At 46.9% G+C, this 17,681-nt stretch overlaps 2 protein-coding genes across 5 annotated transcripts in view; both read right to left on the minus strand.

The window, feature by feature from the left end:
- Positions 1 to 2,220: 2,220 nt before the first annotated feature.
- On the minus strand, positions 2,221 to 5,471 carry LOC120959608 (cytochrome P450 4d1-like). The gene is made up of 5 exons (XM_049609358.1): positions 5,261 to 5,471; positions 4,802 to 5,185; positions 4,107 to 4,718; positions 3,862 to 4,041; positions 2,221 to 3,345 (listed from the first exon to the last, which is right to left on the minus strand). Exons 1-5 carry the CDS (start codon positions 5,421 to 5,423, stop codon positions 3,173 to 3,175), a joined length of 1,512 nt encoding a protein of 503 aa, XP_049465315.1. The 5' UTR covers positions 5,424 to 5,471; the 3' UTR covers positions 2,221 to 3,172.
- Positions 5,472 to 11,387: 5,916 nt separating this feature from the next.
- Positions 11,388 to 17,681, minus strand: part of LOC120955273 (uncharacterized) — a 216,493-nt gene continuing 210,199 nt past the window's right edge. For all 4 annotated transcript variants that reach the window (XM_049608321.1, XM_049608322.1, XM_049608323.1 and 1 more), the window contains exons 15-20: positions 17,090 to 17,284; positions 16,788 to 17,008; positions 16,324 to 16,696; positions 14,878 to 16,207; positions 14,700 to 14,804; positions 11,388 to 14,486 (exon numbers count right to left, since the gene is read on the minus strand). In XM_049608321.1, coding sequence (XP_049464278.1) covers positions 13,691 to 14,486; positions 14,700 to 14,804; positions 14,878 to 16,207; positions 16,324 to 16,696; positions 16,788 to 17,008; positions 17,090 to 17,284 — 3,020 coding nt within the window. In that variant the 3' untranslated portion in view covers positions 11,388 to 13,690. The remainder of the gene's footprint in view (positions 14,487 to 14,699; positions 14,805 to 14,877; positions 16,208 to 16,323; positions 16,697 to 16,787; positions 17,009 to 17,089; positions 17,285 to 17,681) is intronic.

Here is a 17,681-nt window from a genome sequence, read left to right on the forward strand (position 1 = left end):
TAGAACAATTGGGCATCGAGCAAGGTGGAATGTATAATGAGGTGTAGTTATAGCGCTTTTGGCGATCCCCCCCCCCCCCTGAGCTTCGATTTTGACAGATGGTTTTCCGCTTGTATATGTAATGATGGATTGTTTACGTTTTGCATGGTCAATATTTGGTGGAGATCAATTTGGGTGAATATTTTAGTTTATTAGAACACAGTCCGTCATTTGAAATGGAAATTTTCCTTCGAGAACTTGAAGCGTTCGCCAAAAGCGGAAAACTAACTGTCAGTTTTCTTCGTCGATTCTTCTTCCATCTAGCTGTCAAAACGGGCTTATAACTTGACCTAATATCTTTACGGTCCTTGGCATCGAGGCTTCAGAAAAAAATTACAAAACCAGGATCGACGGCAGTTGTCAAATGCGACGAATGTTGCTGGTATTTTGATGATATATGAATTGTTTTCGTTTAATAAACATTTTTTTTAGTATTAAAAATTCGTATTTTGCATCCACACTCCATAAATCGAAATTTTACACGTTATAATGCAGCTGCTGCCTGTAAACAAATATCGACGGCTATTGTCTAACTGAATCTCAAAATGGCAACATGCCAAACGCTAAGAAGACGCCTCCTCTATATTCGACCTTGCAGCCAACGAACTGAAAACGGAAAGGACCCCAATGATCGTTTTAAAAAATCAATCCTGTAATGAGCGTGGAGCAAAATATAAAAACATGCACCGCCATAAATCTCTTGCGCATGTGTAGCCATGTGTCCAAGCATCAAGCCCGAAAAGAAACACGGCAAAGATCCATTTTTTTTTTGGAACGATAACATTTTACAGTTTACCCGCTTATTTTCTCTAGCAGTGCCAACTACGACAGCTCTTATCTGCAATATTCACCGCCAGTGTGGCTTACTGCGCTGCATTTCATGGGAAGCGACCGTGTTTGCACTTACACATCGCAACGGCAAGAAGCGCCGTGTGGCTGTTCAGGTGAGAAAATAATAAACAAATATAGTATACCCTGGGCTGGGAACAGATTCCCAGGATACGTGGGCTGTGGTCCGGGGCACTACACATCCTTTCTCTCATACACTATCACGACGTGCAAGCAAGGACGGAAGATTTATTCGCAGCTTCCGTAGAGCTCGAAGCTTTGGCCACGCAGCGCGCTGCTACAGAGGGAAATGCCCCGGTGCATTCCATCGCTGCAAGAGTGTGCAGCACGCGCCACATAAAGCACTCGGGTTGCAGTGCAAACAGTTTTCGGTTGAAAATGGGGGGCGGTTGAATCTTCATTTCATCGTCCCCATCCCCCCCCCCTCGTCCATCAAAAACCGTTCCAAACCTTGAGGTTGGTAAGCTTCGTTCCGGCAGCGTACAGGAGGAACGCTTTCAGCGGTTAAGCTTTGTGGCCTGGTTGCTGTTTGCACGGGATCTATAATGCAAAAAAGTATGTACCTTGTGCAATAAATTTTGCAAAACCCCGAAAGTCGTCGTGGCAGATTTCTGGGCTGCAAAGTAAGGGTTTAGCATTGCGTAGTGTGTACATATTACGGTACGGGTTTTAGGAATGTTACGAGGACTAGGAAGTGGTATTGGCAGTCTGAAAGGAAAGGATACTAAAATATTCACTGCACGCCACGGCATCGGTTCGCACAAATATGGTTCTGTGGATGGGAACCCTTTGCGGGCAGGGTACGGGCATCGGGTGGTAACGATGAATAAAAGACGACAGCAAACCAGAAAGAGCTGGTGCGAAGTGACGTAAAACAATCCACAATTACGTTACCCACGTTTCGACTTACTTGCGCCCCGGTACCAATCATAATCAAACAAATTGGATCAGAAAGTTTCTTTTCGCTGTGTTGCTGTTGCTTTCTTCGCGATAGATTGATAAGCGGCTGGAGCAGCGATAAACATTGAACGTCCGGGATGCCCATCACAATTATATCAATCTTCTGGGCTGTGAAGTGCGGGTGGAACTGAACGCTTTTGTAGGTGAAAATGTTGAAATAAAAAAGGCATTTGTTTTGAAATGAAACAGTGCGAAGATCGTTTTGGTGCAGCTGATTGCCTACATTTGGGCGTCTTTTGCATATTGAATTAAAAAATCAACTAAAACGCCTGAAAGTATGCAATGCGCATTGCACACCAATGAAAACCGTCGTTACTTTAGTTGTTAAATGATAGCTTTTACAATGCATTGTCATAGAACCCATCTATTTACTCAATAATCTAACGGTTCTTGTTTTCTTTTTTCGCTAGCTTCACACACTCATGGGAGGATTGATTATTTCCCCTCCCTGCGCCATAACGCCATCGTCATTCAGCTTAGCAAAAAAACATACACACACACTTTGTCTGTACCGCAACGAGAGCGGAAATATACAATATTTTCATTCAATCAACCGTCCATTCATCGTGCCAAAGCCCGGCCCGGTACGTGGAACGGAAACAGTGGAAACCGGGCGCTTGTGTAGTCTCTTTGATGACTTTCCGTCTTTCGGCCGTTCGGGATGCCGTGGTCCGAGCGGGAACGTGCTTCCACTGTGTGTTGAAGTTGTTGCACTCAAAATCAGAAAAAAATACACCCCGACGGATCTAACGACCAAACCCCGTTGCCCGGATGGTAGTTTGTTTGATATTGGTTAGCTCTTACTGGCTAGTGTTCGCGACAGATGAAGCACACCATACATACTGGTCGTGTTATAGGAATCATAATGGGAGCGGAGAGGAGGTACAGGCAAAAAAACAGGGAAGAGCTGTCAGAAGGAAAAAAGTTGATAAATTTAATTTATGAAACCATTGCCGTGCGCTGCTAGGCGGCTGTTACTGTTCCAACGGATCCCCCCCTCGAGTATGAAGTGGTAACTTTTTGCGGTTATGTATTTCGAGTTTTTTTTCCCTCTTCTATCCCTCTGTCCATCGTACGCTCTGACCGATGGGAATAGTTGAGTTTCAGATTGATTAATTAAATTATAATATTCCGAGCAGGTAAAACCCGTGCACCTTGATGAGCTTCCCGCACGGCAGTGTAGTGTGCGTGCGGGAGAAGGCAGCAAAAGCTCGTTAGTGAAAGGCCAATCAGGTCGCCTTCTAGGTTTTTTTTCCCCCGTTGCTCCTCTTTTTTAAACGCACAAAGATTAGAACCAAAGGTTTCATTAATGAAGAAGCGAACGTTAACTTCTTCTGGTAAGTTTCACCGGAATGCCGCCGGAAGGGCGGATGACCAGATCCGCCTTGTAGCGCACTTGATCGATCGACTCGCCGGGCAGGATACGGTAGCTGGCCAGCAGCTTCACGATGGTAACTTTCATCTCGAGCAGCGCGTACTTCTGACCAGTGTTGTTAACTGTTGACATTTTTCATGACAGTCACCGTAAACAGCCGGTCAAAATAATTTTTGGCTGATGACATTCAATGCTTCCACGACACGACTGTCATTAAACGAAATTCATTCGTGTCGCTACCGTCAGGGCTGATGCAATGACATGAAATGTAAACAATGTAGTCTGAATGTCATTTGACATTTTTTGAACAACACAAATCGATACGATCGGAGGATTATGAAGTGTATCGTCGCTGAATTCTAGTGAAATAACAAAAACTAGTGAAATGAAAGCCTTTGCACCGCACGCTCTGTTGTAGTTTGACATGAATACGGCCGTTTGCAATACGACACAGTTCACGATTCATACAGGTTGGCGAATGTCAAATGAATGTATCTTGAAAATGTCTTCATGTCAAATGACATTTTTTGACGGGAATGTCAAATGACAGAGAGAGATGGGAATGGGAAGCTTCAAATCGAATGAATGTTTACAATTTTATGTCGATGAACGTCACCGTTCGCAACACTGCTTCTGACCAATACAGTTCCGCGAACCGGCACTGAACGGGATGTAGTCGTACGGGCCGCGCGGGATTTCGTTCGCGTCGGAGAACCGCTCCGGGATAAACTTTTCCGGCTCGCGGAACACCTCGGGATTGCGGTGCAGGCAGAAGATGTTGAGCGAGATGGTTGTTCCGGCGGGCACTACTGTGCCGTCTGGAGTGAGGAAAAGAACAGCTTAGTTGCAAAGCTACAGAGCGAAGGCGACCAAAGTGACTTACTCATTTCCATATCCTCGAGAAGTTTACGCCCCACGAACGGAACCGGAGGAACTAAGCGCAACGACTCCTTGATTACTAGATCCAGATACTTAAGCTCCTGAAGGAGTGCGTTCGTGAGGACGATCGTCTTTGCACTCTCCCCCAGCACGGTATCGATCTCTTCGTACAGCTTCTGCTGAACATCCTGATGCTTTGCCAGCTGCAGAATGGTGAACGAAATGCCCGAAGTCGTCGTATCATGCCCCTCGAACATGAACGTGTCCACCTCCTCCCGAATGTCGGCCGTACTGAGCGGCTGTCCGTTGACCCTTACCTTCAGCAGCTGATCGAGGAACGTATCGCGGTGTTTGGAGTAATCGTCCACCTGTACGGGTTTGTTTTCCCTTGCCAGCTGTTTCCTTCTCGTATCGATGACAGTGTTTGTGAAATCATGCAACCGTTTGATGATCCTTCCCTGTTCCCTTGCGTAAGAGTACAGCACAAAGAGGGCGGGGAACTGATTCAGCACACTGAAGATGCGCCGAAACACGTACTCGGACACCTTCTTAACGCCCTGGGTGTACTCGTTGCTGGGGTCTTCCTGTGCGTTGATGTGAACACCCATCGATGTTGCTAGAAGGCCCAGATAAAACCATTGTACGATAAGCTACACCAATAATCCCACCAACACGCAAAGCCCCCGCGCAATGACCTACCGCAAATACTATCCAGCGCGTACAGCGTGATGTGATCGTAGATATCGAACTCTTGCTGATCGACGTGCCGTTCCAGCTTGGAGACGAGCGTGTCCGCCTCCTGGTTGAACACGTCCATGAATTGGTCGAGAATTTTGAAATGAAACGACGGTGTGATGATCTTGCGACGCTGGAACCACTTCTCGCCGAACGATAGCAGCAGACCGGTACCGAGCCACGGCTCTAGGAAGTCGTATTGGTAGGATTTTTTCGTGGTCTTTGCCAGCAGCACCTTTTCGATGTTTTGGGCGGAAGCGATTTCTAGCTCCAGCATGTTGAATGCACCGATTAGGCATATATCCTTACCGTATTGGGCATGGGAGTCAACAATGGTATCGAATATTTCTGTTGTAAAAGCGGAAATAAGCAAGTTTTTTTTAATACGGGTGTTCAAAAACATTGCAAAAACTCAATGCTCACCTGTAATAGATTTGTTATAAAACAGGTAACTACACCCAAGAATGTACTCCGGCTGGGGTCCTGGGAAGTACCTAAGAAGCTTCAGTCTCTCTTGTCGCTTTTGATGATATTTTAGCAATAGGTAGGAAAGATAAACCACAAACACCGCAACCAAAACAAACATTTTGGTAGTGTAACTTTTGAACCTTTACGCCTTATCGACACGGACCACTGGCAACTGATGCGTGAAGACACCGCTGCGCTGGACGTTTATATAGCAAGGGTCTTATCGTATCGATAAGATCAGCTGATTGCAGGTTTGTTTTCATCGAAAGCGTTGGCTACAGCGAGCAGTGAGTCGTGGGAGCAAAGCTCATGGGCGGGATTTCTGAGTGACTTTGAATCATCCAACCAAAGTCGGTTTTGGCGTCTGTAATCTTGTTGTCGAGTGACATCATTTGTTCAATTTAAATTTTGGTTTAGATTTGGATACCAATTGAATGTTTGCTGTTTTGGATATTTAAGACATTTTTTTGTAAATTTAACCAAACCTTAAAAAATTGTAAAATGTTCACGAGCCACGCCACCTTTACGAAACAAGACAGCCACTAAAAAAGAAGCTCTTGTCCCTTCCTTCGTTAACTCAAACAAACCGTGCGCCGGATAAGAAATCTCTTCCTGCTACGACGTAACGCTCCCGGTTTGATTGGCAACGACCGGGCAATAGCACTCTGACCCGTGTGCTCAGATCAAGATTTGCCAACTGTGTGACCGGAACGTGACAAACCAAATCCAACGTAATCCTTTTTGTCTTCCGAAGCCCGTGCCCGTGTCGTGCTCGCTATGGTGACGCTACGATACCAGCGATACAGGCGTTCTGTCTGTCTGTTCTTCAGGGTTCAGCGAAAGTCCTTACCTCGATTTGGACATTGGGCTAGATAAAAAGAAAACCAAAACTCACGAACAACTTGAAGAAGCGATGCTCGTGGTCCCACTCGAGATAACGATAGGATCACGGCTTGGAAAAGGCCCATGAACTCCGGCGGTGATGTTACAAAACTGTCCAGATTTGGACAACGCAGCATCATCATGTAACACAACGGTTTGAACTCCCTCTTCTGCAAAAAAAGAAACACGCAAAAAAGGGCAATACTAACCCAGCAACTTAACGATGCTTGTTTTTAATGTGATTTTGTACGGATTTTATGCCCGTGTACCATTCGCACCGTGACAAACCAACTGGTTTGCTTGTTTAGCTGCGAATGTCGTAATTCGCAAATGTGTACAACGTGCCCTCGGAGTTGGGGTTTGTGCTGCCGTTTACCACACGCCATTTCCCGTTGTATGGCTGATACCTTAGAAGCCCGTTTTAATTCACATTCACCTCCCGAGCCGTGTGTGTGTGTGCACAGGAAATGGGCGGCAAATGTTTACCAAGAGGGTGAGGAAATGGACGCAATAAAAGCATCTTCAGCTGTCCCGACGACGGCTGGTATCGGTGGTATGTATCGGAAACGGTTAAACGGTTTCATTACGAAGGGACGGTAACGTTTCACAAAAGGGTGGGGAGAGTGTATGAATTTTGCTGTGTAGCTTTTGCACCGTACAATGGAGGACGATCGGGATGGGTTTTTTTTCTGTTTCGCCACCAACCGTCCCCGGCTCGGAGGTTGGATGGATGGATCCCGCCAGCTGAACGGCAGCTGCTGGGAGCCTGGTGGGCGTTCAGTAAATCCAGCAGGGATTAGCTGAGACCGGTGGAGCTGAGTGTTGCGTTTAATAGTTGCTGAAAGCATAAATAAGCGACGAGATAAGACGGAAGGAATCTATTTTAATTTTATAGGTTTCGAACGGTGCAGGAACGGTGCTGGAACGGTGGACAGGATTATGGGCTCTGTATTGCTAATGGGAGCAATACTACTTACGGTGGAGCATTGTTGTCATCGAAAGCGACTTGGAGGGGGGAGGAAACGTGGCAGTTGTGTAAAAGTAGGAAGTGTTTTATTGTACACGAGCAAACAGATGTTAACTGGGCGTTGATGTGTATTATGGTGATGGTTCTTGTAGCAGAGAATCGTTTAACACGATGGAAATACGTTTGCTCTGAATCAGCTTTGGTTAGCAAATTTCAAGACTAAAAAGTGTTGTTATTAGCTAGCCAAGCGTTCAACTTGACGGTTTGTCGCCATAAAATAGGTTTCAATTGCAAATTGCATGCATTTAGGCGCTTCGATACGCATTACATTTTAGTTTTTACACGCCTAGATGTATGCAATTAACACAACAAAAACGCTTTAAAAACTTGTTTATTGCCTTTTTCGCTTTATTTTTTGTCATGTATTATTATTTTCAGAGCTAACTTTAGCTGTAGTGTTTGTTAAATGCAATAATTTGACAAATGTTGTGCAATTTGCCTTCAACTCTCTAGATGTAGTCCCAGCATCATTCAGATAAGAACATGCCATCGATGTTAATCCAATCACCCTCCTAAGAAAGCGTAACAACATGTCCCAATGTCCGGCCAATAACGGAACCCAATTCCTTCCGAAGCTTCTGTGTGCTTTGGGAATAAATAGTCTCCAATCTCAGCTGACCCAATAAAACACCAGCATGAGAAAGAAGGAAAGACGAAGCACACACGCACACACAATCGAGTGGACCTATTATCGTAATCACATTCTTTCCGGTAATCTAATTTCAATCGAGATCAATCTTGATGACATGACTCACTGTGCAATAGGTCGACAGGACAAAGACAAAAGGCTGCAAAAAAAGGCTAGCTAAATGTTGAATCTGTAAGCAATCCGAGCGTCAATCGATCTCAGCTCTATTTGGACGGGTTCCGGTGTCGGTTCGATGTCTTCGTGTCGCCATCATTTATCTTTCATGACTAGCCTCGATCTCGGAATCGATTTCGGTGCAAAAAGGAGTGAGTGTAGGGAAGGGTTTGGGGACAGTTTGGTGCAGCCCTATCGTAGCAGCTGTGCGCCCGAAGAGGGCAAGACGAAGCAAAAAGGATGGCCACATTGGAGCAAACGCAAACGGAAGCGAGCATAAAAATGGGAAAGTTTCTCTTAATTACTATCCTCGCCACATTGATCACAACTAATGTGAGTGAAATAACGTTTGCGAAATTAGATCCTATTTGATTATACGGCACGAAACCGGTCTTGGTGTCTGGCATGCGAGCGTTGGGAATGAGCTGAGCAGTGGGAAGTGCGGGACGAAGCTTTCCGAACAGGAAGCGCTGCGACAGGAGCTTTAATTGCTTTCGTTAAAGGGAAAAGATTGGTTTTCCGGTGCTTGTGGAGTGGAGTGTGAGATGCGCTTAGGCTATCGATCTTGGCATTGAGTTTTATGGAAATCGGACCGTTTCAGAAAAGGAAAGATTGCTGGTTCGGTAAAGCTACAGGGATTTGGAGTGGAAATTGACGTGCAGAATTCAAATGAAGCTCAAGGAAACGTATATGCAACTAGGATAAATATTCAAAAAAGGATCCCAAAATCCAGCATCCAGAAATATGAAACAGTTTCGTTACGCTCTACTATCCGTAGCGAAGCGTCATTTGATAAGCTAAATAAACAACAACAACAACAACCATCCACCCCGCCCAACACCCATCCATGACGCTCTATTGTCTTCCGTTTCCATCTCACCCCAAAAACAAAGTCCTGCGGGAGTTTCGAAAGTTTTCCTTCCCCGGTAGCAATGCAATTTCGACAACAACCAGTCACCAGGCATTGGGCAGATGGAGATGGAGAACCTGCCCTGGAACATAAAACCATTACTATTATGATTATTAGCATTCGCATTATGCTGCTGCTACAACTTTATCCGAGCCGGGGGCCAGAGGGGCTAAACAACCGAACCGCCCGGTTCGGGTTCATTTTTGGCTACTCTCCAGCATCTAACGTATGCTACGTTTTGACAGGATGGACTCTGTGTGTCTGTGTTTTTTTTTCTCGTAAATATAGAGATAACAATAAAACGTAATAACAGGTGACCTAAGGTGGGTTGGGAGTTGTGGAGGAAGTTACATTTACATGGAATGCGGTGTTTGGTGCGATGCTGGGAGAGCAGGAATTGGAAGAACTACACCAGAGTATGATCCCCCAGTTATTGATAGTTTCTTTTGGGTTGTTAGCGTGCAGGAGAAGAAGTATATTGTACCGTGCCGCTCTTAAATGGTAGGCCAAACATGTGAACAGGCTTATGCACCAGCAAATTGACCTTATCGTACAAAGCCCCTGTAGCTGTACAAAGTGTACTCGTTGCTCATTTGCCTGGATTTGGGAAGGCAAAAGTTAGTGCAGCTTCCCTTAGGCAATGTGTCCTTTTTACAATACCGTAATGAGTCATCGGGGAGCTTGTTGGATTATATATGACTAAGGGAGTTCCTAGTAGCTCTCCACAGTCTTACGACCTGCATAAATGTCCGCTCTGTGGTGGACAATTTTTGGTCAAAAGGTCCATAAAAGTCAAACGATGTTTGCAGGGGAGTATTCATATTTATATCCTTTACAGATAAATATCCCAAAAGTATTCGAGGTACTTCTTATAGGGTTTTCCAGGTCCTCATACTTGTGGGGCATTTCGTAGACTTTTTCTTGTTGGAAATTTGACCTTATGGTACCTTGTTTGAATCGGCTCCTTGGAAACTCCTATTGGATTTGTCCAACAAGTGTGCTATAGAGTGCAATTCCCATTACATTAAGCTCATTTCACGAAAGAAAGAGTCAATAAAGTATCCCACAGCTATATGAGAACTCCTAGAAAACCCTGTAAAGCATCACTTCAAGGAATGAACTTGCAATACTGACACACCGAGCAAGATGATTAAAGTAACTTTCCTTCATTCAACGCAGCGCTAATTACTGACAGGGTTACATACCTTCTGAAGCAATCTAACAAATTGTTATTTTAAGAAACTCAAATCCCTTCCCACTCTCCCGGCTTCCCTCCTTTCCCGCCATTACACCTTTGTGAACATCTTCCCCGGAGCAGGATTCATTTCATCCTGACCAAACACAATAGTACCGGTAGCAAACGGTGGTAGAGCTTAACATTTAATTCCGTCATAATTACTCCCCGATTCGTTACTTCCGTCATCTTCCGTCTTATCGTGCACACACCTTTTTAAATGGCAGGAGGGGGGGGGGGGGGAAAGAAGAATGCTTGCCGGAAAACTCGCGACGAGGGTGGCAAAACGGTTGGTGGCCACCGTGAAAAGTCAACGCACTTCAAGAAAACTTCACCCAATCTAGGTCACTCAGCGAACGTACCCTCCGGGACGGGGTTTTCGGGGCGTCTTGTGGAATGTTTTGACGGAATGAAATTGTTAATAAAACCGTGTAACCCTTCCGCATTAGGCATTTGCTTGCCGAATCCTTCGCGGCCGATGTGGAGGGATGGTTTTCGGTGGTGTTGGCTTCATACTTGGGAGCCTTTTTTTAGGGAAGTTCAAAAAGGGGCCTTGGGCGACCCTTTACGGTTGAGTGGCCGGCAGAGGTTGCAAATGGCGCGCTGCCTTCTTGGTTTCGGCGTTCGTTTGCATGCAAGAAAGTACCCCTCCTATGGTGAGGAATTTCTATCAGCAGGTGGATTTAGCAGTAAGGAAGCAGAGAGCGAAAAATGATAGGGAAAACGATTGCGAAGGGATGGAACTTTTTACGGCCGTCTCTCTCTCTTTTCCAGGTCAGCCCGTCGACGAGGGATGTCGGTAGCAAAATCAAAGCAGGGAGCAGGTGCAGTAGGGAAGTATGCGCCGGAATGGAATTACACTATCGCAGGGGTTGAGATGCTGATGAACTTTTTTCCGTGAAACGATGAAGAGATAGTGAAGGGACAGGGAAATCACGTGCATCGTTAATGACGTTAATGGGGCTTGAAATGAAGCAGGTGGAAACGCCGGCGAGATGTGCTCGTTTCTCTTTTTTCCCCCTTTCGACCGTAGAACGTAGCATAAAAGCTTAATCAGGGATTGAGTGCTTATCTGAAGCATGCATGCGAAGAATGCAACCCCGAACGCTTGATTGTTGCATCGCAGCACTTACTTTAAGCGAAGTACTTACCGCAGCTCAACTGTTCAGTGATATTTCTTTCCATTTTTACCTAAATTTTACTAAACAAAAAACCAATCTAATCGCAGTCTTTTTATAAAATTATTTTCTATTTTCAGTTGATTATTTCTCGCTCTCCCTCGCCCTTCAATACGTTCGTCACATTTGTGTCGAGCATCGATAAAAGCGGTAGATAAAAAGATTATACAATACACCTTTCGTACAATAGCCGTCGCAATAATGGTAATAATAATTACAATAGTATAATCGGTCCATTAAGAGGCTGGTGATGCTTCTCAGTTCTCACGCACGCACCAACGCACGCGCGCTATATAGGAAGGATCGCGGATTTTGGATAGCTAGCAGTGTGTGTTTTTCTCTCTCTTTCTCTATCTTTCGGGATCAAAGCAGCCGACGCTTGCTCGATGAACGACAACAAGGGGGCATGGGGCAACGTCCGTCTTTCGGGATTGTTGTAAAATTTCATTCTATAAAACTGTGTACCTGTATTTTCGGAACCGGAAACCACCGTGCGTCTCCTGCATATGATTAGTGATGATCATTAGTAGTATCCTAGTGCCAATTAAAATCTGTGTTCCCCTCTCATTTGTGAGTGGTTTCAGTGCTGTGCTGCTGTTTGTAGATGGCTTAGTAAACGGTTGGTTTATAATCTGTTGTGCTCAATTCTTGCAACAGCTGAAATGCTTCTTACAATGCTGTACAAAGATCGGGTTTAAATAAAAAATTAATCAGCATTAAACTGTTGAAGAATCGAACTCAACGATTGTAAACAAACGGCCGCGTTGTTGTGGTTGTTACTAAGAGGGATAACGTCATGCTTTTCTGCTACTATGATTGTTGACAGGTAAAATTGATATCTCTTCATACTTCGATTTACTATTTTCTACTCTGTCTGTCCCCCTTTTAACCATTCTCCCGCTCTCTCTCTTTCTCTCTCTCTATTTCACTCGCACACTTTCTCTCCCTTTCTCACTCCCTTCCATAAACGTGTTCGCTATTCGTTTAATCTTATTTTCTTTTGTTTATTTTATTTCGCTACTTAAGACCGCGCGAACACATAAATCGGATTGCAAATCATTTACATTACCATGGTGATTATCGCATCGTAATTGCCACAATTGTTCGATCGGTTTGTGAACAAAGAGCAACAAAAAAGCAGCATGGGGGAGGGCGGCCACCCACTGGTTCCGCCACCCAAACCCAACCCGATAGAGATTTAATAACAGATTATACATAAACGATTGTTTCGTGTAGCGCTTTTTTGCGTTGCGTTGCGCTGATGCTCTACTGGTAGGATTTGCATTTCGATGTTTGTTTATTTTTTTTTTTATTTTTTTTTACACATGCACTCTGTAACAAGCGACCATTCAAAGTGCCCTCAATATAGTACCGTAAGAGCCCCTCACCCCCCCCCCCCCCCCCCCTCCGATTGGGAGATAATTATCGCACAAATCAGTTCAATTGCCCACTTAGTACGGAACGTGCAATGCGGAGGGGGGGGGGGGATAGGGCTTAATTTCGCTAACGCAATTAGTTACGGGGCGACATGGCATGGCATTTAGCGCGCAGCGCAGCGACATTTTAATGGGGTGGGCACATTTTTGGCAACCGAGTAGTGGTAGTAGTGTCATTAGTTCGATGCGAGCCTTTCTAAATGGAGGTGAAATTTAATTTTAAAACATTATTCGATACAACGGGAACCGGGCAATGGGACAGGTTGGCTTGAATTAAAAGTCCAAGCAATAATAATCGCATTAAACTAGTCTGTACAATCGGTTTGTGCCATAATTTATCTGTGCGATTAGAGCGATTAGGAAGCATTTAGCCCAGAGGCAGCGAAACACACTGCAACATTTGTTGAACGATGTTCGAATGATAGTTCGATAACAGCAGGGTAAACAGTACAATTATCCAACAACGACAGAAAAGCATGACATAACGATTATGATTATGATTTTTACTCAGCAATGCTGTGAAGTGTTAAGAGAGAGAGAGAGATAGAGAAAAGGAGATCAAGAGAGTGGTACAGATGTAGGAGCATAAAAATAGAAGTTAAATTTGAGAAGAATTGATTACTTTTCACTGTCAACCTGCGATGAAGCACCCTACTAATGTGAAGCACCAATTAGGGTTAGTTTCTGTTCCGCGTCTTACAGCCTCCACCCATTACAGTTCGTCCGCGTGAGCGTTTGGATCAAGCGATCTTATTGTCAGCAATATATAGGCGATATTCTGGCGATGTAGCAGGCTTTTGCAGTAAACCAAAAAACTAAACATACAACACTGATGTAGCTTGCCATGGCGAAGTTGTCACGACGACGCGCAGTACAGCACGATGAACAGATTAGCTAAAGCACATCGAACGGCCTTCTAGAAGTCACTGATTTCACCCTCCGTGTCGGGATAGGTGCAGTTGAACGGGTTCCGCAGCCAGTGGCAGAGCGATTTGTTGTCGGCACGGTTGCGCTTCTTGCCACCGGCACCGGCCGACTTCTGGTGCGCCCTGGACGCCGCCGACCCGAAGCTCGACTCGTCGCTGTCCCGCACCGTCCCGACGCTATGGTATCCACTCTCGGCGCGCCGCGAGATGCCCGAATGTTTCGAGGTGCGGGGCGTCGAATCGTGCCCACTATCGTACGCTTCCGGTGTGGACAGAGGTAGCAGCGGCAGGGTGGGCAGGTTCTGGGGTGGAAGCAGAGTGGACGACGGTCCTTTCAGCTGCCCATCGTCGTCTTCGCTCTGGCAGTGGAGCAGCTCGGCCAGCGGGTTCTCGCGGATGTGCGTGTGAGGTCCGTCGTCCGGGTCCAGCATGTCGTCCGTTGTTTTCTCCATCTTCGGCAGGTTTGGGTCGGACGCACCGTCCGGATGGCGAAGGGAGGCGTACTGTTCCATGCCCGCGATCGCCACTATCCCCGTGAGGCTTGGCAACGAGCTTTGGCTGGGTGTGCGAGACATCGTCATGGACTGGCGACAATCCCGGCAGCGTGGACTCGGTGGACGGTAGGCCGGTTCGCTGCAGACACTGCCCGGGCCGGCATTGAAGCGATAGGCGGGCTCACTGTACACGCTGTTTGTATCGCCGAGCCGGAAGGAAGGTGTCACCTCGGCCATCGCTAGCTGGGAGGTGAAGATCTCGCGCAGTCGTGCGAGTTGGTCAAATTGGCTCCTGGAGTAAAGAGGAGTCCATGGAAGAAATTTGTAAGGGACGAAGAGGTTGTGCAGGTTATATAATTTGGAAGTCTCTCCAAGATAAATAGATCCTCGAGTTTGAATATCTTGATCTCTAAGCTGTAGATCTCTTCGAGGATCACCTTAGACAGACTTCCAGGTTTTATGCAGTAATATCAAAATCATTTTATAGTATCCCAATTGCCCTTACCTCATGTTATCGCCGATAACACAATCACTAAAGACATCTCCACCAACATTGAAGCTCGATACGATTGACAACTCTCCATGACTCAAGGCGCTCAGTGGATGCTCTCTGTGGAAGATCCAGCACAAAACATAACCTTTTTGTTAATATCAGCTCAGAACTATACACACCTATTACCTACCCCTTCATAGTCTTGGCAATTTCATCCTCCGTCACCTGTAGTCCACAGTCCATCATGCCGATGTTGTGACTGTTATGGCTATGCACGCTCATCGCGTCATCCCGGGACGCATGACGCGAGCAGAGCATGTGGATGCTTTCGTGTGAGATTTCCCGCGAACCAAGCGGATCCATGAGCGGCAACGCCGGCGGTACTTCCGAAGGTCCACTGTCCTGATCCTCCTCCTCCTGGGTGGTCGCATCCGTTTGCTGCTGTTGCGTGTGGGACGCCCTATCACTAGCTTGTGATGTAGTGCGCGATCGTTCCGAGTGATTGTCATGCAGAGAGCTTGCCGAGGTCATCGTTGCTGTGGGTGCCGCGGTGGACATTTTAGCGGCATGAGACACCGATGCGTAAAGTGGTTGACTCTGCTGGGGATGTTGATGATGCTGCTGCTGCTGCTGCTGCTGCTGTGTGGTAACATTGTATGTCTGTTCTGCGTCGAAACTGTAACCCTGCTTCAGGCCCGTTCGCACGTGACTCTCCGAGCTGTTCGCTGCAACAGTAGTCGCCGCAGTGAAGCCTCGCATTGCGATCGGATTGACCAACTCATCACCGTTCGCACGATCGAGCTCGAGCGTCAAGAAACCATCCTCATCCGATCGGCTCGGCTTAAACTTTGGCAAACTGTAAGTGGTATGGTGCTTCGTGTGCATCGGTGAGTTGTTGGCTGACATGGACTGCTGGAGGAGCTGGATGGACTGGTTTTCGACCCACTGTCGGATCATGTTCTTCTTGTGCGTATCCATAAACCCGTACCCGCCGGCAATGTTGGCAGCGGCGGCTGCCGCTGCTGCCGCACTTGCTGACAGCGGTTGTGATTGACTCGGATGAGCTTGTGCGCTGTGTGTTCGAGGACCATCGACCCAAGTTTCACACTTCTTCACGTGATTGATTTCGCGCATTAGATGACGCGCTTCATGCACCTTGGATTTGGAAACTCGCGGACCATCGATCCACTTCTCTTCGCTGATTTGTCGCGAGGGACTTTCTCGGTTTGCGGAGGGGCCGCCGACGTTCGCGACGGCCGGCCCTGCCGTTGGGCGTCGCATGGGCGAACCCTTTGGCGTAGGGATGTTGGAGCCTTTACTGACGCCAGACACATGCTTAAAGGCTCCCGCTATCACTTTGGGCGAGGCGTGCTGGGCCGCTATCTGAATGGCGCTCGAGACCAGCTCCGGACCCTGGCCCTGCTGGTGCGCGTACGCTGAATGCTGGTTGCGCTTAAGACTATCGGTGCGGCCAGGAACAGTGGTGGCACTACTCGTACCGGGAGCGTTTGTGGATTGAGCTGCAGGGGGATTGAATTGGAGGATTAAGGATCGGTAAAAATTGAGGAATGAAGAATACGAATCTCTAATAAGCCTAGAATTTCCCCCAGTTATTACAAACATTGTAGTCACTTACCTTTGGAAGCACTTGCCGCGGATGTTTTCTTCTTGGGTGAAGGAGTCGCGGTGCAGGGTCCTTTCTCTGCCACCGAACCCTTGAGCGCCTTGTTCATGGCGCACCGATTGTCGCCCGAGTTCAGACTTGGAAGATAGACGGGTGGATGCTCCCCGTCAGTTGGATCATCGCAAGGGCCCATGTAGATGACGGTGTCCTGCGAAAAGTCGGAGCTGGATGGATCCGGACCCTCGGACGAACCGCCCGACTGGTGGCCGGACGACCCATTGTTCAGTCCCTTGTCGCCTAGCAGATGGTTTCGGGGCCGCAGTCTTCGCCGCATCCGATGGATGCGTGAGGCAAGCTGGATGGTCGTGAGCGTGTCCGTGTGGGTCTATGTACAAGAGTCATGTCATAGGGGAAAATAAGGTTGTAAATAGTGATAAAGACGTCTCTTATTATTAAGAAAACTTGTGTGTTCTTACCTGTGTGTGAGCTACATGCGCCACTACCGCTACGTGACAGGTGATCGGTGCAAGGCAGTCCCGCAGCAGTGGCGTCAGTGGATGATCCCGGTTAGGTGGATGCTTCTGTCCGCTCAGAATCGCCAGCAGCACATTTCCAATGCCCGACAGTGGAAGACCTCCGTTTCGATTCGCACAGCCACCGAGATCGATTAGATGCAGACGACTTCTTCCTCCTTCAACTACGGTTGTAGGGTGAAAGTACGGTTCGGAATTAAATCATCCGAATCTCTAGTCCATCTCTCTCTCTCTCCAAAACTTACCTCCACGCTTGCCCGACAAGCTGTACTGATAGACGTGCAGGGTGTAGATTAAGGCCGGCTCGAAGTTGCACTGCGATCGTCCCGATAGCGCCAGATCGAGAAAGAGTGCGGCCCGTTCCGCTGTGGGCGCCCGAAGCTCCGTTGGCCGGCCGAGAAAGTCTCCCCGTAAGTACATCCCGGGCGAGTCATCCGATTCTGAGAGAGATTATGATTATGAAATGGGAAAAGAATAACCGAAAAGAAAGGATTTGCTTAATAAATTGTTGTTCGGATAAATAAGGGAAGCCAATCAGCTCTCCCATTCTTCGGTTGCCAACCCCTCTTAACCCATTTTGATAAACGGATCCAACTTTATCGTAATCGATTTATGACGAAATTGAAACCCCGGGTTCGTTCGTTGTTGCCTCCTAAAATACCCTAAAACTGCACAGTGTGTCCCTGGATTTTGTTGTACCAGCTTCTCCTTGCCCATAAAAAACGATCGATTATAGCACATGTGTGATTGTAGGGAAAAACCTTTTTCCTTGTGCCTTTTTCTTCCCTAAACCCTCATAGACACACACACCATCATCACGTGCAGGACATTTGTCTC

The sequence above is a fragment of the Anopheles coluzzii genome, chromosome 3 (genome assembly GCF_943734685.1).
Source record: "Anopheles coluzzii chromosome 3, AcolN3, whole genome shotgun sequence".
In the NCBI taxonomy this organism is placed as follows: Eukaryota; Metazoa; Arthropoda; class Insecta; order Diptera; family Culicidae; genus Anopheles; species Anopheles coluzzii.

Bases quoted from the DNA above. Each gene is read 5' to 3' on its own strand.
- LOC120959608 (XM_049609358.1), bottom strand. From the start codon at position 5,423: ATGTTTGTTTTGGTTGCGGTGTTTGTGGTTTATCTTTCCTACCTATTG. The intron at 5,186-5,260 runs GTGAGCATTGAG...CTTTTACAACAG, and splicing joins TTATAACAAATCTATTACAG to AAATATTCGATACCATTGTT. The intron at 3,346-3,861 runs GTCAGAAGCAGT...AAATGTCAACAG, and splicing joins CGGTTCGCGGAACTGTATTG to TTAACAACACTGGTCAGAAG.